Here is a 26058-nt window from a genome sequence, read left to right on the forward strand (position 1 = left end):
TAATTATAATCCAAAGAAGACAGGCAAATGCTACAGTAAGGGTGGTGGTATATTAACATAATCACAATGGTAGTTAGAATTTCTTGACCTTGGCTATGGCTCAGGTATAGTGCCTGGATGTATAATTGGTCAGAGAGCTGCAGGGAGATCTTTGGGCACAGTGGAAAGCGTGGGGCTCTGGAGTTAGAAAGGCCTCTAGTTTACTGTTACAAGCTCTTGGGAAAATTACTCTTTGAACCTCTCCTTCGTCTGTAAAATGGGTAAGGATTTTGTGAGGGTAAACATGAGATAATGTGGGTAAAGCCCTAGCTTTCAGCCTAGCCCTGGCTGAAAGATGAGTTAGTTCCCCTTCCTTTCTTCTTATGGACCTGAAGCCTCTGAAGAGGTCAAGTTTAGGAGGTACTGAGAGTACAGAGTATAGGACAAGGAGTGTAACTCCAGATGCAGTTCTCAAACAGCCAGCTCAGGCCTGCCACTTGCACCTTGTGAAAAGAAGAAAGGGGAGTGCAGTTTCAGGGCAGACACATCCCACTTCACTAGCCTTAATAGAAGTTTCTGGACGGTATAGCAGCTGTATTACCTAGGGAAGCCAAAACGTGTAAGAGTCAAATAATTAACAGTCCTAATGATCTCTGGGGGACAGATTAAACCATGAAAAATCTGCTCCCCTGAGGATAAAGCTGGCAGGATTAACCTTTCACATTTCAGAACTCAGAATGTTATTATCACCCATTCGCGATATGTAATCACTTTGGAAACAATGACTAATACATGACCTGGAAGGAAAGAAAATTTAGCTAACTCACCAAATTGCCTCTTTTAAGGAAAACATTTTTGAACCTCTAACTTCATGTGTATTTCTTAAGATACCCCAAAGTATTCTGCTTTGAAAATCAAAGAATGGCAGCATTTTTCCCATTAGTAATAAATAGCAAAATTGATGGATGAGATTTTCCCAGTTTTAAGTTTTCATCCCATAAATAATAATGGTATTGTTGACACTAGTTACCACTTCTTTACTCACCTCTTCCACTCATAGATATTGATAAAGTTAATAAACACTTGGTTGGGGATACAGATTGGAAAACCTCAGATTTCCCATTTCCTAATAAATAGTTCCGCATCATTAGTTTTGAGATGCAAGGATATGTGTGCCCTTTTTAGCAGTTGCAGTATTCCTAGTTCCTAGGCCAGAATTACGTGTGCTTGTTTGGGTTTTAGGGTACTCCATCAAAGCGTCATGATATTCAGGTGCTCTGAAAAAGTTATCAAACTGCTGCTTTTTAGGATATAAACAAAAATCTCAGCTGTGTTCTTTTCTCGAAGTACGGCATAGGGAGGAAAGGTGTGGCTGCTGTGTGCAGAGTGAAGGGAGAAGCAAGCTCTGCAAAGAGTTGAAGGCAGGTAAAAGCATCATCTTTATATTGATGTCAGCTGGTATGTTTAGAAAATGATGAGCTGCTTAACTTTTACCCAGATATATAACTTTCCTATGTATTTCAACATAGTGTAAAAATCTAAAGGCGTTCAGGCAAGACAGAAAAGTCCAAAGAGAAAAGTAACTAATTCCCTAGAATCACACCATCAAAAATAACCAGTGGGGCTTCCCTGGTGGCGCAGTGGTTGAGAGTCCGCCTGCCGATGCAGGGGACGAGGGCTCGTGCCCCGGTCCGGGAAGATCCCACATGCCGCGGAGCGGCTGGGCCCGTGAGCCATGGCCGCTGGGCCTGCGCGTCCGGAGCCTGTGCTCGGCAATGGGAGAGGCCAGAACAGTGAGAGGCCCGCGTACTGCAAACAAAAAACAAAAAACGAAAAACAAAACAAAACAAAACAAATAACCAATGTTCACATTTATGACTATTACTCTAGACATTTTTCTATGCGTATATATTGTTAAAATAGAAATCATTTCAAAGAAAAGACTCATACTACTACATAAAATTTTACTTATTAAAATGCTTCATGAATTTACCTTAGACACCAGGTGTTCATCAGAAATCACATTGATAGCATAAGCTGTCTGGCATAGCTCAAGGTCTTAGGTGTGCAAAGACACACTTATCCAGCAGGATATTCCAAGGGTCCAGGGGTTCTCTCAGGAGCTTGTCAGTGGCCAATGGTTCCTTTGGAACGTACAGGGTTTCAGCATCTGGGGCCTGCTGAGTTAGCCCTTTCCTGTGCAGGCAGCAATCTGGCTGGCAGCAGGGGAGAGGGAACTTGTCTTAATTTCTATAAATTTGAGAAAATACTGTCCATGCTAAGAGTGGGGGATTGATGGTGCTGCTCTGTGCTGGGATGATCAGATCAGAAGAGTTTCCAGCCTTGACGTACCTTGTGGGAAGTCAAGCCTTCCCCACAAAGTCAAGCCCTGGAGATAAGCCCCAGCTGCCGTGAGGGAGACTTCTCCCACATGGTGACTTCCTGTCTAGTGGCCTTTCCATCCTGGGTCATCCCACTCGATCAGAGAGGGTCGAAGACCAGAGCTACTTGGCCCCAAAACAATTGTGTGCAACTCCTCCTCTATAATCAGTTTATCACACCAAAGAGACAGTTGCTGTTAGGCCACTAAAGGAGTCATCACACCCTTCGCTCAGAACAGTAGGTTCCTACAAGTCTTATGCTTACCCTCCTAAGGGAGGCTCCTCAGAATAACATCCCTTGGTTTGGTGGTTCCTCAAAAAGTTAAACATAGGGGCTTCCCTGGTGGCGCAGTGGTTGGGAGTCCGCCTGCCGGTGCAGGGGATATGGGTTCGTGCCCCGGTCCGGGAAGATCCCACGTGCCGCGGAGCAGCTGGGCCCGTGAGCCATGGCCGCTGAGCCTGTGCGTCCGGGGCCTGTGCTCCGCAATGGGAGGGGCTACAGCAGTGAGAGGCCCGCGTACCACAAAAAAAAAAAAAAAAAAAAAAAGTTAAACATAGAACTACCATACAACTCAGCAATTCCACTCCTAGGTGGAATTCCAGTTCAAAAGAGTTGAAAGCAGAGACTCATACAAATGTTTGTACACCAGTGTTCATAACAGCACTATTCACAATAGCTAAGAGGTGGAAACAACCGAATTGTCCATCAACAGATGAAGGGATAAACAAAATACAGTCTGTCCGTACAATGGAATGTTACTCAGCCATCAAAAGGAATGACATTTCGACTTATGCGATGACATGGATGGACCTTGAAAACATTATGTTCAAACAAGCCAGATACAGAAGAACATTTACTGTATGATTCCACTTATATGAGGTACCTAGAGTCGTCAAATTCATCCAGACAGAAAGCATCGTGGGGGAGGGGTGTGGAATTTCCCCTTTACCCTTTTTGAGTTCTTGTGGCTGGACTAATAATAAACTAAAAAGGTTAAAAAGAAAGAAATTTTAATTCATGCACATGGAGGTCTCATAGACATGGAACTTAAGAAGTGCCCAAAGCAGGCAGCTTTTCTACTTTTCAGACAAAGAAAGTTGTGAGGAATTGACAGGACAAAGAAACTTTGGTTTTGGGTGCTCATTTAGTGAAGAATCTAAACAGAGTTTGGGCTTGGGGTAGTAACTTAAAGAAGTAACAGCGTTTGTTTATACAGGCCTCTAGGCCCGAATCCCCTGTCTCTGATGATAAAGGGGTCCTTCTATCTTCAGATGTAGGGAGTATACCTTTCACACGAGAGATTTATTTCCCGCTTTCAGGGAGACAGAAAGGAGGGTCAGAGTGTTGGCCATTTCTTAAGTAACTTTAATTCAAAATAATCAATATGACAGACCTTTACACCATGTAACAAGCAGAAAGGAGAAAGTCTGTCAGAAATTAAGGAATAACTGGGGCTTCCCTGGTGGCACAGCGGTTAAGAATCTGCCTGCCAGTTCAGGGGACACGGGTTCGAGCCCTGGGCTGGGAAGATCCCACATGCCGCAGAGCAGCTAAGCCCGTGCGCCACGACTACTGAGCCTGCGCTCTAGAGCCTGTGAGCCACAACTACTGAGCCCGCGTGCCACAACTCCTGAAGCCCATGCGCCTAGAGCCCGTGCTCCGCAACAAGAGTAGCCACTGCAATGAGAAGCCCACGCGCCGCCAGAAAGAGTAGCCCCCGCTCACCGCAACTAGAGAAAGCCTGCGCGCAGCAATGAAGACCCAACGCAGCCAAAAATAAATAAATTTATTAATAAAAAAAGAAATTAAGGAATAACTTTTTACAACATTTTAGGTTATAATTTACCATCATGAAGAGGAGAAGAAAACTTGAGGCCCTAAACAAAATTTCAGTATCCTCTTGGAAACCAGTACAAACTATATTGATAAATATTTATTTCTAATTTAAATGCCCAAAGTAATTACTTTTTCTTACTAAATACCACAGGAAAAAATTACCCCTAAGTTGTTTTTAAAATGCAAATTTTCAAAACTAGGATATTACATCTCATAGTTAATACATATTTTGCTTAATAGTAAAACTATCTCTTACTGGATTAATTTAAAAATCCTGGGCCCTCGGGCCCTCCCCCAAACCTGGAAAGCGCGGGCTGCCCCAAGGGGGCAGCTTGGCAGATTAGTGAGGGAACGAGGAGAAAAGCAGACAGCCATCTCTTCCCCGCTCCAGAGCGTGCGCGCGTTCCTGCTGGGGCTTTCGAGAATCTCGAGGCAATCTTGCAAGCCGTATTTGAACTGGCCAAAGACAACTTCAGACCTGTATAATGTAACAGAAAAGGTCAGAAAACATTAGGCGGTACAAGTGTGAGCATATTCAGTAAGACGAACGTCTCGGGAAGCAGTTGTGGAGGCCCCAGTTCTGCAGATGTATCTAATGACTTTAAGGATATTTGGACAAAACTAAAGGAGTATCATGATAAAGAAGTACAAGGTCTACAAGCAGAAGTAACCAAACTGAAAAAGGAACGACGTTTAGATGCACAGAGACTAGAAGAATTCTTCACCAAAAATCAACAGCTGAGAGAGCGACAGAAAGTCCTTCATGAAACCATTAAAGTTTTAGAAGATCGATTAAGAGCAAGATTATGTGATCACTGTGCAGTAACTGAAGAACACGTGCGGACGAAACAACAAGAGTTTGAAAGTATTCAACAGCCGAATCTTAAGCTTATCACAGAGCTTATGAATGAAAAGAATACAGGAAGAAAATCAAAAGCTTTCTGAACAGCTGCAGCAGCAAATTGAGAATGATCAACCACATCAAGCAACCGATCTTGAATCTGAGGAAGGTGTTATTCCAGATTCACCAATAACCACCTTTTCATTTTCTGGCACTAACCGACTACGAAGGAAGGAGAGCCTCCACGTCCGATACGTAGAACAAACACATGCTAAACTGCAGCACTCTGGGTGTGCACATGAATTGAGAAAATTACCCAAGTCTTCAACTCATCCACAACATGAACATAACGAACGTGAAATTCTACTGGCTGACACTTGTGATCAGAGTCAAGCTCCAGTGGCTAATACACATGGAAAAAGCAGTTATCCTCCTGATAATTTAGCTACAGTTGTTGCTGAAACACTTGGACTTAGTGTTCAATATGAGTCTGAATCTCGAGGTCCTATGAGCCCTCTTGGTGATGAGCTCTACCACGGTCTGGAAGGAGATCACAAAAATCCTTTTGAGGAATCTAGAAGAAATAGTGAAGATAGTTTAAGATTTTCAGATTCTAATTCAAAGACTCCTCCTCAAGAAGAATTGACTACTCGGGTATCATCTCCTGTATTTGGACCTACCTCTAATGGGAAAAGTAGTTTAGGTTTGAATACAAGTTTATCCCCTTCTCTTTTAGAGACTGGGAAAAAAAACCCATCTGTAAACAACGCCTTTCAGCAACACTTCTGATTCTAGATCAGAGAAACCTAGATCAAAATCTGAAGATGGTGCCCTTTTCACACATCATAATATTGGGGCTGAAGTGAAGAAGATCACTAAGCAGTCATCTTCTAGTAAAGCAGGTGCTTATAAATAAAAATACAAGTGAACAGGATAGTATTGATCACATTAAAGATACTGTTACTGATAAAGATAAACATGTGGTACCCCTGAAATCACTGGGAGGCTGAACCAAAAGGCAGAAAATCGAGGAAGAAAGTGGAGATGCAGTAAGCTGCCCCCAAGCCTCCTTTGACAAAGAGAATGCTTTTCCTTTCCCACCAGATAGTCATTCTTACATGAATGGAGACTATGTGATGGATAAACCTCTGGATCTGTCTGATCCATTTTCAGCTATTCAGCGTCAAGAGAAAAGCCAAGGAAGTGAGAACTCTAAAGTCGGATTTGGGCGAGTGACTCTCTATGAGGTTTTGAAGCCTGTTCCAAAGGGCTCTTCCTCAAGCCGTAAAGCCTTGAGCGGGAGCTGTGGGTTAACCAGAGATTCCCCAGAAGAGCCCAGCAGTTTACAGGAGTCCCTCCTCCAGTCCTTGAGTAAATCTCCGGATAATAAAACACTGTTACAAATAAAGGAAGAAAATTCTATCTTTAAAATCCCTCTACGTCCGCGTGAAAGTTTGGAGACAGAGAATCTTTTTGATGACGTGAAGGATTCTGGTTCTCGTGAGCCTCTAAAAATAAAAACCAGGTCAGTCCATGGAGCATGTGAACTTGCCTCAGTTCTTCAGTTAAATCCGTGTAGAATTGCTAAAATAAAGTCTCTACAAAACAACCAAGATGTATCCTTTGAAAACATCCAGTGGAGTATAGATCCAGGAGCAGACCTTTCTCAGTATAAAATGGATATTACTGTAGTAGACACAAAGGATGGCAGTCAGTCAAGATTAGCAGGAGGAGAGACGGTGGACATGGACTGTACATTGGTTAGTGAAACTGTGCTTTTAAAAATGAAGACTCAAGAGCAGAAGGGAGAAAAAAGTCCAAATGGAGAAAGAAAAATGAATGATAGCTTGGAAGATATGTTTAATTGGACTACACATGAAGAATATGAATCCTGTTTGGTGGATAGCTTCCCCCAAATAGCAGATGAAGAGGAGTTGTCAACTGCTACCAAAAACCCAAACTATCCTGGTGATAAGCAAGATAAAGTCAAACAGAAAGCATTTGTGGAGCCATATTTTAAAAATGATGAAAGAGAGACTAGCTTACAAAATTTTCCTCATATTCAGGTGGTCCGGAAAAAAGAAGAAAGAAGAAAATTGCTTGGACACACATGTAAGTAATGTGAAATTTGTTATGCAGATTTTCCAGCAGAAGAAAGAGAAAAGAAGTTGGCTTCCTGCTCAAGACACCGATTTTGCTACATTCCACCCACCACACCAGAGAATTTCTGGGAAGTTGGTTTTCCTTCCACTCAGACTTGTATGGAAAGAGGTTACGTTAAAGAAGATCTTGACCCTTGTCCTCGTCCAAAAAGACTGCAGCCTTACAATGCAATATTTTCTCCGAAAGGCAAAGAGCAGAAGACATAAATGTTGAAGCAAAAACAGGAGAGATGACAATATTCTTTTTATTTATAGTTAAAGTTGGTATTAAACATTGATTTTTTTTTGATTTTCTGAAAACTGATTTATAAATCATTTTTCTATTGAAAATGTTTTTAAATGGCATTTACCCATCACACACATGACTATTTAAAAATGGATACGTTTATGTCGTATTTTCTTGCTTTTGCACCTTTAAAATAATGAAGTGCTTTCATTTTGCACTCGAAGTAAAAGTTGTTTATTACTTTATTTGGTAATACCTAATTACAATTTTGAAAATATGAAAAAAAATCCTGCAGATGTTTCCAGGAATATCGATGATGATGGTAATTCAATCTTTCCTTCAGGGTCTTCAAAAAAATGCTATATAAAAAACATATTAAGCTTTTTCTCCATGTTTTTTTTTTTTTTTTGCGGTACGCGGGCCTCTCACTGCCGCGGCCTCTCCTGTTGCGGAGCACAGGCTCCGGACGTGCAGGCTCAGCGGCCACGGCTCACGGGCCCAGCCGCTCCGCGGCATGTGGGATCTTCCCGGACCGGGGCACGAACCCGTGTCCCCTGCATCGGCAGGCGGACTCTCAACCACTGTGCCACCAGGGAAGCCCCTCCATGTAATTTTATTAAAATACAAACAACTCTATCCTAATAAAAAAGAATCAGTATGCCTTGTGGCATATTTGGGGATGGCCCACCCTGAGCCTCAACAGCAGAGCAAATGTTACCAGGGTCTGCGGAGAGGGGGCCACGGGGAGCTGTTGTTCAATGAGTACAGAGTTGCTGTTAGGATGATAAAAAAGTTTGGCGTATAGATAAAGTTCTTGTTATACAACATTGTGAATGTGTTTGAGCCCTTGGATTGCAAACTGACAAATGGATAAAATGATAAATATTATGTTATACATATTTTCTCATAATAAAACATTTTTGTAATCCCCGGGCAAGTGACAGAAAATCCAGCCCAGACTTGCTTTGGCTGAAGGTCAATATATTGGCCCCTGTAAGCTGGATATCTGGTAGACATCTGTTTGGGGGAGCCCCCAGTCCCCCCCACCAGCCGTCCCAGCCCTCCTCACCTCCCTCCACTCCCCACAGCCTGTTTATTATTGTAATGAGCAGAGCTTCATGTGCTTCTAGTAACCGCAGTGATGAAGATGACCTCCCTCCAGACCTGGCCGAGGCAGCGGGAACGACCACAGCTCCAGCCATGGCCACCACCCTGGCCACCGCCACACAAGTCTCAGTGCCGCTGGCATCCCCCAAGGTCCACAAAGTCAGCTCGCCTCAGAATTCGGAAGGCAAGGGCCAGCTGTCCCCAGGGGCCAAGGTATGGCGGACAAGCCCTGAGGAGTAGCTATACTTGCCGAGAACTCTGCATAAATTGTGTGTGGCATCTGTATGCATTTAAACTTTGCATCATCAAGTCTGTGCACTTGTAAAACAACAGTAATAACCACCAAAGCATGTGTTTTCTATAACCTGTCCCTGATAGATAACCACGTATGAGAGACAAATGGTATAATATAAAAGCATGTACTTTGTACTTGAAGGGAAATTTAAGAGATTTTTGAGGGCAGTTTTAGTTTTAGAATATCATCCCTGCAAAAGCTGTTACTCTACTGTGAAGACAGAAAGCAGGAAATGGGTTTTTATCCCCCCTAATGGAAAATTTGGAGGAGTAAAAACAGAGGTATCCCTATCCCATTCCTTATATGGGGTAGCCCGTGTTAATAGTTTGAAAGTGGGAAATATTATTCTATTTGTCACTTGGAAATTTCAGGAAATTGCCAATGATGTGAATGGGCTGCGACTAAGGCACAAGACATTTCTCTTGGTTTCCTCTGAGTGACGCTTAGCTGTGGTCACTCATCAGCAATTGGTCCAAAGGCAGTCTCATGTCTTGCTCTCCAAGCAGTTGCTTTAGTCAAAGGTTGCTTGGTCTGTGGACCCCGCTGACGAACACTGTGTGCATGAGGTGGGGCCCCTAATGCAAGATTGGAACCTTAGAGTCTCGGGGGCCAAGACTTGGAGCCCAATTTCTCCTTTCAAACACCTAATGGCTGCTTGAAACAAGTAGTCACTCCGCAGCCCTTGTTTCTCCGAGCCTCAGTTTCCTCTTCCCAAAAAAGAGAATAAGATCTGCTACGATGCCCCAGCTCATGGGTCCAGCAGAGATTAAAGTGCTTGTGCAAACAGGATGCCCAAGGCTTCTGTAGCTCCAAGAATCATGATTCCTGGTAACATCTAAGTAACAATAGTCCAGGCCGCATCGTGTATGATGGAGGCCAGTCTTTCACGGGGTCCCTTCCCGGGGTTTCTGGGAATACCTCCGTGTTCAACAGACTCCGCTGGATCCTTCAGCCAGTGACTGGCCCAGACTGAGGCTCCCCGCTTTTCTGTAGATCACCCCCTGGGAACTGGAGTTGGGTTCCCCTCCACTGTGTTGAGTCCCTAGCACTGCTTGGTCCCAAGGGTGGACGCAGGCTCCTCTGTATATCCCAGGCCATGGTTAAAACCACGCAAAAACATTTACAAAACAGAAGGGAATTCAGTGGAGACGCAGGCAGCATCGTACCAGAGGCCACAAGGCTCCCTCTTTCCCACCATCTCTCTCCTTAGGGCCCTGCTTGCACCAAGTAAATGTGACTTATTTTTTTCCACAAAGGTTTTCAAGGCCCCCCATGCTGCTGAGATACCCCCAAGGCAAGGCGAAAACAAATTTTTCCCCCCAAATGAACGTGATTTTCAGAGGTACCATCTGAAAATCACTCTCCTACCATAAAACTCTTCCTCATTATTGTGCCAGATGAGTTTAGCTCCTTGAGGTCTTGATCCAGGATGAGGTCTTTACTCTCTGTTTATATATTCAAAGGGACTCTTTGAAGTGTTTTTTCCCCCAAAGGCCAGTCAAAGAACACTCAAAGCATTTAAGAAAAATTGTTTGCAGCTTCAAAAAAGACAGTTCTCCACCCTGTACCCTACTTCTACCCATTAAGAGTTCAGAAAAACTCGGGGTTTGGTCTCAACATTTTGTACACTACTGAGTTAAGAGAACTCTGGGGCAGGGGGGTGGGGTTGGTATGATCATGAGTTCAGTGTTAGAAAAGGGGAGGAGGAGAGAGGTCAGGACCGTCTGCATTTTCTGTTGAAATTTCACAGTCAGTCCAGAGCCGACACTAACTGGGATATTTCTGTCTGCCTTTGTAGAGCCCCTCTGACCGAGGAGGTGCCTTTACCTTGGAGCCAGGTGATCTCCTGATGGATTTCACAGAAGCCACTCCTCTGGTAAACTTCCCCTTTTGCTAAAACCAGAAAAGCCACAGGCCATAGAAACATCTTGGCAGTGGGACGGATGGACAGAGGTGGGCATCGCTGTTGAGAAGGCTCTTCCTCTTGTCCTGCTCACAGCCTGGAGGCTCAGGGACCAGCTTTCTTCCAGGGTTCAGGCATCCCGGGTCCTTCCACCTCACAGAGCCCCCGAGGGAGGGCCGTGCTCACTGTGCTCTGAGGGTGGCTGCAGGGGCCCCACCCTGCCTGTCTGCTGCCCCCCCACCGTGCTTCAGTCTCGGCTTCTTGGCTTCCTGAGCTGCATGCCCACCATGCATGCCCGCCACGGGGCATCTCTTGCTGTCTCTTCCAACAACATGCTCCGGCCTAAAGTACCAGCTCAAGGCCTCACCTAGGTTTCTAGGCCCCTTGTGCCTCCCTACCATCCCCCGTCCTCTGCACAGAGGTCTCTCCTTCAGGATGGGTTGCGTGCAGCGGGGAAGCCCTTTCAGGGAAGGGAGCACTGGACCAGGAGTCATGCAGGCCAGACCTGGCTCCACCCTCTGCTCCTCACCTGAAGATCCTTGTCACTGGATAGTTGCTGCCCCATCTTCTGTCAAATGAGGATGTCATTGTTTGCCCTGTCTGTCTAAGAGTATTGTAAGGATCGCATGAGAGGAAGAGAGCCCCATATATAAAGCACCATAAATGTGTCCAAGATATTATAACCATGATTAGATGACACAGACATCTAATCATTAGATGACATGATTAGATGACACAGCCCATCTTAGGCTGGGCTCAGCCTAATAGCCAAGTATACTGGAGCATAAATCATGGTCCACAAATTTGGCATGTGAGTCAAAACGTGAGCCAAGTCAAAAACTATCTCCTGAGAACTTACTCTGCGCCTGGCTGCGTATGAGGCTCTGGGAATGGATAGGGCAGCTAGAGGCTGGAGGGGGCTCAGGTGGGTAAAGGGTCAGGATCCACAGGAGAGCCATGTGGAAGATGCTTGGGGAGAAGCCAGAAGTGGGAGTCGTTCAGGACTGGCTCCCTGGACAAGGGTGTGGCAGATGGGAAGGATTTCTGGAAGGCTTTCAAGAGGGGACAAATGAGGCAACATGCTGTCCAGGCTTTAGGAATGATCACCGCTCCTGCCTCAGCTAGCACAAGGAAATCGTGTGTGATTTATGCAATTACACTTCTCTTCTGGAGAGCTGGTACCGTCTGAGAGCTTCGAGTCAGCGCCTTCAGATAAACTGCTTGAGAACTGACGGTGGGCATCACCCAGCTCGGGGACCTGCAGAGTTACTTCCTTCCCGTGCTCAAGTAAATGGAGCTGGTGATTCGTGGCCTTTTTGTGAGACAGATTGCCAAGATAGGGTAACCCAGAAACACCTCATTGCCCCTTTGCCCAGATGGGAGACTGAGTCCCAGAGTGGGGTAATCATCCAGGGACTGAGCTGGAGCTGGAGCCCAGATGTTCTGGCTCTTTCTCTGGTGCCCTTTGCATCCAATTGAGCTAAATCCGGCCTCCTCTTTAGGGAACTTGCCATTTTGGAGAAGAGCAATGCCTGGAAAAAGGGCTGTGTTTCAAACACTCTAAGAGAGTCTGTATAAACTGCCACTGCTGTGGGACCCTGTGCCTAACCCTGTCTGGGGGCACTAGGAAAAAGAAGGCTTCATGTTGCTAGGGTTTTAAGTTATGAGTAGGAGTTTGCCTGATGGAGGAAGTGGACCAAAGCATTCTATGCAGAAGGTACAGCATGAGCAAAATAATGATTATTTATTATTATTTAAAAGGTCTGTTGGATCTGAGAACTAGGGTTAGTTTACCAAAAACTACATCATGGCTTTGACAGGAGTGATGGGATTCCCTTAAAAACCTTTGTGTTGCAGATCCAGCTTGTGGATTTAGTTGCATCACCTTTTCTGTGTTTGGCATAACAGATTGAGATTAGAAAGGAAGCAGCATCTGGCAGGGACCCAGAGGTCCCCTGATCTCGGGTGCCAATGCCTACCAAGTTACTGTCCAGTCTCTGCTTGCACCCCTCCAACAGCAGGGAGCTTATTCCATGTCCCCAGGACACTTGTGTCTCTGGGCAGCTCTGACCGAGCTCTGAAACAGGGTCCAGGTGCTGCACTGCCCAGCCACGGGACAGCTGAGGTTTTTGTACAAGACACAGTTGCCCACTTCAGAGCTGAAGTTTGCAGTGAATACCTTTTTTCAAGATGAAGCATCCTTCTGATTTGTGCAGATTTGAGGCACAAGTGCATGTTCACAGAGCACATGCACACAGAAGGTATGCTGGAGGGCTAGTATTTGGGGCTTTCCTTGGCATCATTGGCTTTGACCTTACTTCACTCCAGAGACCTATCTCCATGAGTGCCGAAGGGTTCTAGAGGTGAAGAGGGACTCCAGCAGCCTGCTTCTCCCTTTGTCTGGTCCCCTTACCTCCATCTCCTCCATTTGTTCTTCCCAGCATCAAAGAAATGCAAGCTGCAGCCCTTTCTGCCCTTGATGTTAGGGTGATGGAGGGGCGTGGCATCTGTGTCTAAAGACAGCCAAGGAAGGCTAGACTTAGGGTCTGGGGCTGGAAGAAAGTCTTAAAGCTGTGTCCCTGCCCTGGTTCCTCGGGCCAGAGCTGGAAGGACAGGGAGCTGGAGAGAGAGGAGTGGGACAGATTTTCTGGCCTTCATTAAACCAAGTTCCACCAAGACACTAGTGGAGCTAGTTTAACCCTTATGACTCTTTACCCTTATGATCGAGTCTCTGCATGGAATGAAACATGGTCCAAACAGCCAGGAATAATAAAAAAGATTCAATCTTTAACTGGCGTCTCTTAAGATAATGAAAGAAGATTAAATGAACAGCTCCTGGTAACAGTTCTTGAATCTCATTTTGCTTCTCTCTTAATTCCCTTGCACCTTGCACTTCCCCAAGGGCTTACATCCTCAAACTCTCCACAAAAACATTCTTTCTAGCTTCACTCTTGTAGCATTTCCCCAACTCTTTTCTTCTGTAATCCCCAACTCTTTTATTATGTAGCTCAATTTAGCAACCCAAGTCCTACAACCTCTGCAGCTCTGTTGTCTGCCCATTCCTGGAATCTGCATCATAGACTCTTCAAGATCAGATAAGAGTTTCTGCCTGGGAGGGAAGCTTGGGGGTGTGAGGATGGGAAGGGAAGAAGGCAAGTGAGTGAAGACAGCACGCACTCTCCCTCTGGTGTTCTCATTTGGTGTGCAGGGGGGTGTGGGTGTCGGTAGAGCGTGGGGTGTTAGAAGGTGGGCATATGAACACATCAGTCATGTTGACCTTGGGATGCAGAGTCCCACCCTCTACTCCAGGTCAGTCATGCCAGCTTCCTTCCCCAGGTGACACAGACCGTGAACACCCATACCTTCTGTGTCCCTGATGCTCTCTCTTTGGGGCTTGTCCCTCCCTGATCCCTGTACTGCAAGAACCGCTCACCCAACTGCAGAGCATCAGAATCCAGGTCTTGTCTGGGTCACAGGGGACATTATTAGTCAGGAGTTCATGTGTCAGGGAGGAGATGGCCTGGCCAAAGGAAAGTTGTGTAGGGCCCAGAATGGGCCCTGGGTTGGGTGTCAGAAGAACTGGGTTTCCATCTGTCTCAATAACTTAGTTTTTATGTTGAACCTCATTCTAGCAGGAGAGCTAAAGCTTAATCTCAAGTCAAATCAGGTGCCTCTTCAGTCTTCCTGGGGTTTCATCCGTGTTCTTCAGGGCACGGGGAGAGGGAGGGAAGTCTCTTTAGTTCGTGAAGTCACCTGTTTGCTGATACATCTGGGACACCCGCTGCTTCACCTATGCCCCTTTAGGGTGGGTGGAGATGGCGGTGCCGCTGGGATGTGAATCTCTATCTGCTGGACACACCACACAGCCGTTCTGCTCTGCTCTCCCATCTCTACCTGAGTAGAGGGGTGCAGGTCCCCACTGCTCTTTAATCCCTGTCCCCCAGCCTCTGCCTATGAACGGGGGCGGCCCAGGGCCCCTTTGTGCAGCACTCACTAATGTCTACCCCTCCTCCCTTTCCTTCTGACTTCTCTCTCTTATCCTCAAGCTGGCAATCTCTTTTCTTATCTGGATGAAGGCTTACACATTTTCACTATCATTTATCTGTGCCCAAACCTTGTTGTTCCCCAGAGAGTCAGATTTTGAAACTCAAAAACCGTATAGAACCTAGCTGCCTGAATGTAGAAAAGACCCAAGGAGGAAAGGAAATACCAGGAGAAAACATAAATGGCATTTCAAAATAGTATCCTATTACATGTGAAATCCCGTTCATTTACTACAAGTCAGAAGTGCGGGAGCCCCAGGGATGTTCTTTTGTTTAAATCCGCTCAGATGCATTTAGAAATCTGAGTTTGAAATCTAAGATCTAAATCTCCATTTAGAAAGGTCAGAGATGCTTGTGGGATGGACCAACATTTCTTTACCATGAAAGTCCAACGCTGGGCAAAGCTTTAAGTCATCCATTATAATCTTCAATACAGACACTGGTGGCCAGTACACATTTTGGCCTCAAGGAGAATGTCCCTGTTTCTTGGTGATTTATGCCTTGGTAGCATCTTATAGAGCATGACATTTATCCTGAGGACCAGAGGGGGAGGGGGAGTTTAAGTCGGGTGGGAAAACCTAACTGCACATTAGGTGACTAATGTGGCCTCCCTTGTTTCTGAAGAATGGATTTAGAAACAATCAACAAGAGGGTCTAGACCCATGGATTTAGACTTTGCAAATGCAATTTCTGCATCTCCCACGTCTGAATAGTAAAACAAGGCTATTATGGAGGCCATTGTGAATAATGGTTGTAAAGGCCCCTTGGAGATCATCTAGGACTGCACAATAGTTAAAAGGATGGAGTTAGATCAATTTGGAGGTGGAAAAGAAGACAACTTTCCTGATAACTTTTCAGTGAAACTTTCCCAGAGGCTCTACTTGATTCATTACGGCAGGGTCATACCAACTACTTAAGAAAACGCTCATGAGCTAAAAGATGCACGTATTTGTTCCCCGGAGTAATGGTTCTTTCCTGAGACCATTCTCATCCTCACCAGCACAAGCTGTTGGATGTCTGCTGGGTGCGTGGCACTCTTTAGGGCTGGGGCCAGGGAACCCAGTATCCCAAATGACATGGCATTTTCTCACAATGCTTGGTATCTCCTAGCTGAGCAGCCAGCCCCCTCACCCCCCAGTGCCAATATGAGGTGCCAAGGCCTGGGTCCGTAGATGTGGGAGGAGGGCCACGGCCAATATATTTTCTGAACACAGATAAAGAGCCATGACAGATTAAATGTTAAACTCTGTGTTCCTCCTCACTGATGGACCTCTTTCTTGTAGCTCTCTGTTGGGCATCCACTCACTTATCCACTTTTCATGTGGGCCCTTACTTAGCAGAGTACAGGAGGCCATGGGGCGTGGGAGGCAGACTCTCCAGTATGTGGCCATTGCTCATTTTGCCCCCATGACTGGCTTCACTGGCTCATCTGAGCTCTTTCTGGCTTGGCCTGGGCAATGCTTCAGACTCCTCCACAGCACACCGGGTCCTGTGCACTTGGCACAGGACGTGGCCCCTACCTGCCAGCCCCAGCAATGGGGTTTTTTTGATCTGTCGTTCTGCTCAGATAGCGGAGAAGACAGAGGAGGGCCGGAGAGGAGGAGAGAAGGTGGAAAGAGGAGGGAAGGGGGAGGGGCCAGAAGCCAGGTGGCCAGAGGCTGGAAGGAGGCTGCGGGTGAGGCTGGCTTGAGAGCTGTCTGGAGTCCACAGATCCATCTTGCACTGTGCTGTCTTTCTCTCCTTCCCCTCCCTTCTCTCCTCCTCCTCCTCCTCCTCCTCCTCCTCCTCCTCCTCCCCCCCTTCTCTCCTCTCCTCGTGAGCAGGCAGAGACCGCCAGCGCCCCACACTGTGCCCACTCTCGCTGTTCTCCTCCACTCTCTCTCCCCATGAAGGAAGAGACCACTGGAGTTTGCATGCACCCTCCAATCAAAACGAGGCTGGTAGGTACCCTGGCAGGGAGAGGGGCCCGGCCAGGAGAGGTGAGGCGGGCAGGAGCCACCAGGAGGCAGCCCGTGGGTGTGCACAAGCACCAGACAGACCTCCGGAGGAGCCCGGGGCCGCAGGGGCTCTCACTCCAGGATGATTGCAGAGTTTGGAGTCCAGCCATCCCTGGTCAAACTGGGACCCACGGCTGTGGTCCCGCCCCTTCGTCTCTAGGTGTCAAGAACCGTGAAGCGTTTGTTCTCCTAGAGCCGTGCTGAGGATAGATGCTTTCCGCAGAGTGAAAAATTCTTAGTTGCATTTCTATTGAAAACAAAAGCTTTTAACTTGTGTTTTCCTGCTATTTATCAAGATGACAATATGAGAATTATATAATGACTTGAAGGGAATCACCCGTAATCCCAACGTAGCACAACCTTTTTTCATTTTTGCACGTTTCCTTCTAATATTTATTTGTATTCATTCATAATTTTACATAGTTAAATCAGAGTATCCATATCATCTCCTGTTTTCCTCTTTTTGCTTAATGTTTTATTGTTTCTAGCTTGTTCTCGGTACCACATGCTGTATATTCCATCAAGTGAATGGTCCACCATCTACCTAACAAACTCTTTACTGCAGGACGCGTGCTTTGTTTCCAGTTTGTCACTATTCGAGGGAACACGTATAGCTTGTGTGTCAGGTATTTTATTTTCTCAGGCCAGACCCTGCTGGGTTCAATATTGCAACTTTTGCTTTGCTAAAGTCATTCTAAAGTGGTGATACCAGTGACCATCAGTGCCATCATCAGAAGAGTGAATGTGCTTTGCCAGAGCCCGGCAATCCAGAGTGTAACTGTTGGAATGTCTTTTTCTTCTTCTTCTTCTTTTTTTTTTTTTTTAACATCTTTATTGGAGTATAACTGTTTTACAATGGTGTGTTAGTTTCTGCTTTACAACAAAGTGAATCAGTTATACATATACATATGTTCCCATATCTCTTCCCCCTTGCATCTCCCTCCCTCCCACCCTCCCTATCCCACCCCTTTTTCTTCTTTAGAGCAGGTATAAAATGATTCTTTGAAGTTGCCAACTTTCCCATTTCTTTACTAGTGATAATAATCCTCTTTTCCCCTTTTATTTCATGATGGTCTGAGTCTTATCTGTATGTTACTTTCACTTTGCTTTTGGTCTCAGAACACCATGTTAGGCCCTAGGAGGAGAAAGGCTACCCCCAGTCCTTCTCTTGCTATGCTACAGGCAGTCACTACCAGCAACCTGAGTTGGCACCTGAGTCCCTGGGAATTTTGAGATATTTAAAGAGACTAAGGAGAGTTTGCAGAAGGGGAGCAGGCTTGGGCTGGCCATCTCAGTGCCCACGGCAAGGACATTGTCATTTCTAGATTGGTTGAGTTGAGACCTACTCAACTCATTCAGAACCCTCAGCACATTTGGGTCTGGTCTGATGTGTTCCTGCTCCTCCCTGCCTTACCCTCCATTAGAATGACTCAAGGCCATCAGGTAACTACTCCAGGGTCATAGGCAAGACTCTGAGAGACACTAAGGCCCTCTCAGCGGCCTCTAGTCCATTCTCCACAGCTGCAGGGGAGCCGTCACCTGCCTTATTATACACCCTGGTCATGGTCAGGGCGAGGAAGACTCCAGCCTGTCTTCCTTGCAGCGGCCTGGCCCTATAGCACAACAACACGCACAGATACGAGCTCTGGGCAACGCTCCTAGCAACCCTTGATGTATTTCTTCAACAAGTAATGAAGGTTCGGTGTGTGTTCCCCTGAAATCTTCAGTTCGGTTTAAAAATGCACTGCCAAAGATTTCAAAACTTTGTTTTCTAATCTGAAAGTAACACTCTTCTCTGTCTCTTTTTTGAAGATAAAAACATTCCCGGCTGATACAGTGACCCCTTTTCCTGATCCTTTCATAACAGGGCCACAGTTTACCGTAAGTAGATCCGGAAGACAGATCTGTGTCTCGAGACATTGTTCCCAGGTGGCGTGCTTACCTGTGGTTCACCGGCCAGCAGTGCCCACAGCTTCTTTTGATCACTGTGAACTCTGTGAGGCAGGGAAGGAGCTGGGGTTTGGGGGTCTGCATCTTCTAGTTTTATTTTATTGAGGTGAGCTTCACGTAACGTAAAATGAACCATTTTAAAGTGACGATTCAGTGACATTTAGTACATTCAGTGTCATGCAGCTACCACCTCTATCTAATTCTAAAACCTTTTCATCACCCCCAAAGGAAACCTCATACCCATCAAGCAGTCACTTCCCATTTTCCCCTTCCCTCTGGCCCCTGTCAACCACCAATCTGCATTCTGTCTTTTTGGATTTGCCCAGTTTGGATATTCCATAAAAATGGAATCGTATACTGTGTGACCTATTGTGTCTGGCTTCTGTCACTTAGCATAATGTTTGTAAGGCTCGTGCACGCTGTAAGATATATCAGTACCTCATTTCTTCTCATGGAGGAATAATATTCCATTGTACTTATATACCGTAACTTGTTGATCCATTCATTTATTGATGGGCATTGATGGGTTGTCTCCACCTTTTGGCTAATGTGAATAGTGCTGCTATGAACACGCAGGTGCCTATTTTGTCTGAGTCCGTGTTTTTAATTCTTTTGGGTTGGATCTGCATCTTGATAATGGTAAGATTTTTAGGTTAAATTATTTTACCACTCTGAGCACCAGTCTCCTCTTATTTAAAGTGGAAATAGGAATAAGAACATCCTCCTCCTTATATCTGGGTGAGGCAAGGATCAAAAGGGATCAAAGAACTTGAAAGTACTTCACCGACCACAGACCACCCCCACAAATGTCAAGTACTGACTGTTGTTTCTCAGTGCTGGAGAGGCAGGTGGTGTACTTAACAAGAGCAGGTAGTCATGACAACTGGCTTTCCCGTTACCATGGCTCTCTGTGTCGCTGAGCAGCTTATTTAAACTCTTTGCAAACTGCTGAAATGTGTTTAAACATTTAAATGTAGTTTTCTCATCTGCAAAATGAGAGAGTTTGATGATTTTCAGGATTCTTTTCAGCTGCTCAACTTTTTTTCTTTAACTAAAGGCTTCTGCAGAAGCGCACCATCTACTGAGCAGAAGTGGGGAGGCTCAAATGGGGGGGCAGAAGAGACTCCCTCCTCTTTCCCCTCACCCTCTCCTCCTCCCAGGGATCGGAGTATACGATTCCTAGAACCAAGAACCAAGTGGTCCCTGAGGCTCCTTCCAAAGGCCCATCTAGAGGACCTGTGAGGTGGCCTAGGGGAAGCTTGAAGTACAGTCTCATGGGTCAGGTGATGGTCACTACCTGAGGTGGCCAGCCACATGAACAGAGAGGGTGTGAGCAGTGGCTGATTCATGTCTTGGAGGAGGAACAGAACTGGGAAGGTGTTCAGCATTCCACGCAGAGACAAAAGCAGGTTTCTAGAACAATCCATGCTAGGGTCATGATCTGCTTCCAGAACCTGCCTTTTAAGAACAAGAGGGCAGAGACACAGGGGCTGGGCCAGGCTGTTCGGTACTGCGGCCCCAGCATTCATCTGGCCCCTGCAGTTTGGCTAGGCACAGCTCCCCAGCTGGAAGCTCCGGCTCCACTTCCTCTGCTGGCCACGGTGGGCACTCTGGCCTGCTCCCCAGCCTTGGCAGTGCTGCGAGACACCCAGGGAAGCCCTTCCTGAAAAGCTGGGGGCCAAGATGGAGCAGGAAGCCGATGTCAGAAACCATGCTGGGACTTTTAAGAACTGGGCAAGAGAGACTAGAGGCAGCTGGAGCAGGCAGGGCAGGGGAATAGCATGAACCAGGGTCCTGGGGCAGAGGAGTCCTCCCACATTCAGGGCACTGAAATGAAGGCCAGTGGGCCTAGAAGGCAGAGAGCAAAGGTGTGAGGCATGAGAGGAGGAAGGGGAGGAAAGCAGGGACAAACCCTATAGGACAAAACCATGCTTGGCTTTGTAGGCCAAAGGAGGGGCTCTGATCTGGACCCTACGAGCAATGGGAAGCCTTTGAAGGACTTTGAGCCGGGTAGTAACAGGGCAGCTGCATTTGGAAGTGATCCCTGTGCTGGCAGAGTGGGAGCAGAGCTGGGTTCAGGCGGAGTGGGCTCAGGGAAGTAGCCAAGAAATCTAGGACAATAGTTCAAGGGAGAGAAGGCAGAGACTGTGATCCGGAGAGGTGTTGATGGTGGAGGTGGAGAGATGTGCACAGATCAGGGGGATATTTAAGAGGCTGGTAAGGGGGACTTCCCTGGCATTTCAGTGGTTAAGACTTCACCTTGCAGTGCAAGGGGGTGTGGGTTCAATCCCTGGTCGGGGAGCTAAGATCCCACATGGCTGGTGGCCAAAAATCCAAAACATAAAACAGAAGCAATATTGTAACAAATTCAATAGACTTTAAAAATGGTCCACATCAAAAAAAAAAAAATCTTAAAAAAAAAAAAAGAAGATTCAAGGGCTTCCCTGGTGGCGCAGTGTTTGAGGGTCCGCCTGCCGATGAAGGGGACACGGGTTCGTGCCCCGGTCTGGGAAGATCTCACATGCCGCGGAGCGGCTGGGCCCATGAGCCATGGCCGCTGAGCCTGCGCGTCCGGAGCCTGTGCTCCGCAACGGGAGAGGCCACAACAGTGAGAGGCCCACGTACCGCAAAAAAAAAAAAAAAAAAAAGAGGCTGGTAAGGAATTGGATTGGATGAGGGAGAGGGAGGGCCAAAAAGGGCTCCCAGATTTCTGACTTGCAGAATGTGGATGGAGAGTGGGTCCATTCACTAAGATAAGGAAATCTTAGGGAAGAGTGGATTGGGAGGGATAATGAGTTTGCCTTTGACTTGATGTGTTAGAAATGCCTTGGAAGCATCCGAATGGAAACAGTGAATGGGCAGTTGGATATCCAAGTCTGTATCAGGAGACAGGACTAGACTGGAGATTATAATTAGGGAGTTACTAACAGCTGGATGGTAACAGAAGCCAAATTCATGAGCTTCAGCTCCCTAATTTTCTTACCCCCCCCATGTGTCATATTGTCTTTTCCTCCCCTCCAAGGTCAAGACACTTGACCTTGCTGCAGGGTTGGCCTCTCCACAGGCCTCCACACCTATCCTGACCACAGTCATGGGGGAGCTCAGCAGCTCCAGGGAAGTCCACACAAAGTTATTCTGGCTGTTGATCCAGCATTGACCTTGGGCCTGGTTTCAACAACAAGGCTCCTTGCTTAATCCTGAGACCAGTTTCTGTCTTGTATTTGGGCCTGTTAACTCTCCCTGGTACTCAGCCCAGGGCCTTGGTCTGTCTAAGATGAGGGCCCCTGCCTGGCTCCGGTCAGATTTCTGTCCCATGTTCTTCTGCCTAACCTGGTCTGTCCCTGTGTTATCTGCTTTGTTCCAGCAGAAGTTCATTCATTCATTTCTTCATTCAACAAATATTAAGAAGGCAAGTTCTCAGGGTTGAGATTTAATAATAGTAATTTTCACTGCTCCCTAAGGTCATCCTTAAGTGAAGCTGGCTCTTTGTTTTTCTACTTTGAGTGCATGGCAGTAAAGAATATAATGACCATTAATAAAGTCTGGTGCCACTGCCTTGATTCATGCTAAGGCCCTGGTACTTTTACCCACTTTTGCCTTTGTATGTAAGTGTAAATTTCCTTCTTTTATCCAGAAAGGATCAAAATTGGCATCAAAAGCCCAACCTCCACCCACTTCACTGAAACAACAAAATAACTTCTTACCCCAGCTCCTGTATCAGGAAGGCTGGGCTAAGTCATGCTTTAAAATGACAAATTGAATTTCCTACTCACGCTGCATGTCTGTCAGGGATGGGCTACGCATTCTGCTCTGTGTTGCTCTGTTTCTGGGACCCAGGCTAATGGAGCAGCTGCCATCTGAAACACTGCTGGTCACAGTGGCAGAGGGGAAAAAAAAAAGGAGGTGACAAATCACACACTAGCACTTAAATCTTCCAATGGAAATAAAACATGGCACCACATTTCTTTGGCCAAAGCAAGGCACATGGTCATGCCTAACTTCAAAGTGGGGTAGGGAAGTGTAATCCTACCATGGAAATCAACGAGCCAGGATTATCTGGTAAATCACACAAGTGACCGCTACAGCCCAAAGTTTGTGAAAGCTCCCTGTGGCAAACATCACATGCTAGCAACCCTACGATGCTCCTGTTCTCGTGGTCAATTCTTTGGCATTGCTCCAGCCCAGGCCAGGTCAGTTCTCTCTCTAGAGGCACTTGTAAAACAAACAAGGGATTGCATTTCTTTTTTTTTTTTTTTTTTTTTTCAGTACGTGGGCCTCTCACTGTCGTGGCCTCTCCCGTTGTGGAGCACAGGCTCCGGACGTGCAGGCTCAGCGGCCATGGCTCACAGGCCCAGCCGCTCCGCGGCATGTGGGATCTTCCTGGACCGGGGCACGAACCCGTGTCCCCTGCTTCGGCAGGCGGACTCTCAACCACTGCGCCACCAGGGAAGCCTGGGATTGCATTTCTCAGCAGTAGTCTTTCAGGACCTCTCAAAGATAAGATCCTCCCCATTGCTCAAACCAGATATACCCTTACAGAACTACAACTAAACCTGGTATTTTTGTGGTTTTCCATGTTTCCCTAGGAGGGACAGCTCATCGTCTGTCTAATCACTAGAAATATATTGCTCATTTGATGATCAAAACCTCTTCTTTAGAAAGCCACGTGAAAAATTTCTCCAAGTTTAGGGCCAGGAACTAGCATGAAAACTCAAGTTATAAAATATATAGCTGGTACTACTGAAAGGATATAAAACAAACAAAAAAGTATGCATAGAAAAAATGCAATGAGGAAATACACTGGCAGTGATAGTAAGGGATTATGGAATTTCTTCATTTATTTACTTTGATATAATCTTCTGAGTTTTCTATGTAAAGTAATAAGCATATCTTGCTTTGTAATGAAAATAACAATAAATTATCCTCTCCAAATGAGGCAGTGTACTCTAGACCAGTAGTTCTCAAACTCTACCGTATATCAGAATCATCTGAAGGTCTCATAAAAACACAGATTGCTGGACTTTGTCCCCAAACATTCTGGTTCCAAAGGTCTTAGTTGGGGCCTGAGAATTTGCATTTTCACCAGGTTTCAAGATGGTACTGATGCTGCTGGTCTGGGGCCCATACTTTGGGAACCACTGTTATAATGGTAAAAAAGACCAATTATGAAGTCAGCCAACCCTGGTTCTAAATACTGGTTCTTAATACTTATTAACTGTGTGCCCTTGGGAAGATTACTTAACCTCTTTGAGCCTCACTTTCCTTTTCCATAATATCAGTTCCAAGATGTGCATTTTTCCACCTTCTATCATCTCTGAAATCAGAATGTTTATTACAATAGTGTACATGACAGAGTTCGAATGGTTACTTTTTCTTTCTCTGTGGCACATGCAAAAATAGTGCATCTTACAAATGATGGTGTCTAACATGTGATGAAACATGACCTCTACCTTTAAGATTGTCCAGAGGTAATGTATGTCAAGTGCTTAGCATAGTGGCTAGCACTAACAAAATCATTTAATAAATGGCAATTGATTAACTATTATTAAAAAATAACAGGGACTGGGCTTCCCTGGTGGCACAGTAGTTAAGAATATGCCTGCCAATGCAGGGGACACGGGTTCGAGCCCTGGTCCGGGAATATCCCACATGCCGCACAGCAACTAAGCCCGTGTGCCACAACTACTGAGCCTGCACTCTAGAGCCCACGTGCCACAACTACTGAGCCCACGTGCCACAACTACTGAAGCCCATGCGCATGGAACCCACGCTCCACAACAAGAGGAGCCACCGCAATGAGAAGCCCACGCACCGCAACGAAGAGTAGCCCCCGCTTGCTGCAACTAGAGAAAGCCCATGCGCAGCAACGAGGACCCAACGCAGCCAAAAATAAATAAATAAAAATTTCTTAAATAAATAAATAAAATAACAGGGACTGTGTGGCAAGGCTTAGGGAGCAGCTGACAGTGTGAAAATGGGACCCAAACTGAGATTGATTTCCTCTTTTCTGTTTCCTCTCCAGGCAGACTTTAGAGACAGTAAATTACAGTGCTGTCCTGGCCAGTCTTCCCCACTGATTCCAGCAGCAACCCTGAGGCCTTTGACAGAGACCGTCTCCACAGTGCAGACCATCTACACCATTCGGAAGCCTGTTTCTCCAGTGGCCAGGTGAGTCAGATCAGCAGGTACCAAGAGATAACTCTGAGGACAGGAAAACCAGGCACAGGCTCTAGGTGCATTGTGTTTTTGACATCTACCACTCTCTTATTCATTCTTTTATTCATTTATTCTCTGAATATTCTCTGAATATTGATGTTTATTGAAATGTCATCAAAAAGGCTGGACACTATTCTAGGTGCTAGGGCTGTAGAGTGAACAAAACAGATGAAAGTGCTACCTTTATGGAGTTTACCATTTAGTCTTGGGGGAGGGGAGAGAGACATTGAATGAGTGTGTGTGTGTGTGTGTGCGTGTGTGTGAGATAGTGACAAGTGTTAGGGAGAAACATAAATCCATGAAGGGCAATAGGGCATGCTGGGATGGTGTCACCCAGGTGGCATTTAAGCAGAGAGCTGAAGGTGTTGAGGGAAGCAAGCTGCAGATATGTAGTAGTCAGAGGGAACAGCTGGTGCCAAGGCCTCTGAGGTGGAGTGAGCCTGGCATGGTTAAGGAAGAGTTAAGGGGGCTGGTGCAGCCAGAGAGGTAGTGAACGACAGGAGGGGAAACCCATGAAGTTGTAGGCTGGGGCCAGATTGTGTAAAGCCTTCTTTTTTTTTTTTGCGGTATGCGGGCCTCTCACTGTTGTGGCCTCTCCCGCTGCGGAGCACAGGCTCCGGACGCGCAGGCCCAGCGGCCATGGCTCACGGGCCCAGCCGCTCCGCGGCATGTGGGATCTTCCCGGACCGGGGCACGAACCCGTGTCTCCTGCATCGGCAGGCGGATTCTCAACCACTGCGCCACCAGGGAAGCCCTGTGTAAAGCCTTCTTGGCCATAGTAGAAACATTGCTTTCTACTCTGAATGAAATTATTTTAAAAATTGATTGTGCCTTTCAAGACTTGTACTTCCTGTGTGTGTGTGTGTGTGTGTGTGTGTGTGTGTGTGTGTGTGTGTGTGTGTGTGTACCTAAACAGTGGAGATAAATTCCTTGGATAGGCAACTGGGCTCGAGGGCCAAGAAGTCAGCAGCAGCCTCTTAAAGCAGCCAATTTTACTTCATTCAATTTTATTTATTAAAATATTGGAGGTAATTCTGGGAGAAAGTGCATATGAAACCAATTGAAAACACGATTTAAAGAAATCTAACCCCTGGACATTTTCCCATTCATTTAAATGACCT

At 46.2% G+C, this 26058-nt stretch overlaps 2 protein-coding genes across 5 annotated transcripts in view; both read left to right on the forward strand.

The window, feature by feature from the left end:
* EPB41L4B (erythrocyte membrane protein band 4.1 like 4B) overlaps positions 1-26058 on the forward strand; it is a 145999-nt gene that overhangs the window by 116968 nt on the left and 2973 nt on the right. The window contains exons 21-25 of one of the 4 annotated variants that reach the window (XM_067040990.1): positions 8557-8746; positions 10627-10704; positions 16598-16714; positions 18584-18652; positions 24744-24889. In XM_067040990.1, the coding sequence (XP_066897091.1) occupies positions 8557-8746; positions 10627-10704; positions 16598-16714; positions 18584-18652; positions 24744-24889 (600 nt within the window). The remainder of the gene's footprint in view (positions 1-8556; positions 8747-10626; positions 10705-16597; positions 16715-18583; positions 18653-24743; positions 24890-26058) is intronic. The other 3 variants (XM_067040991.1, XM_067040993.1, XM_067040992.1) reach the window with 3 other exon arrangements.
* Positions 2275-7414, forward strand: LOC136794650 (DNA endonuclease RBBP8-like). The gene is given in 6 exon segments (XM_067040119.1): positions 2275-2390; positions 4692-5114; positions 5116-5791; positions 5793-5930; positions 5932-7070; positions 7168-7414. Coding segments are annotated over 6 exon segments (2739 nt in total).

This window comes from Kogia breviceps, chromosome 8 (genome assembly GCF_026419965.1).
Source record: "Kogia breviceps isolate mKogBre1 chromosome 8, mKogBre1 haplotype 1, whole genome shotgun sequence".
Classification (NCBI taxonomy): Eukaryota; Metazoa; Chordata; class Mammalia; order Artiodactyla; family Physeteridae; genus Kogia; species Kogia breviceps.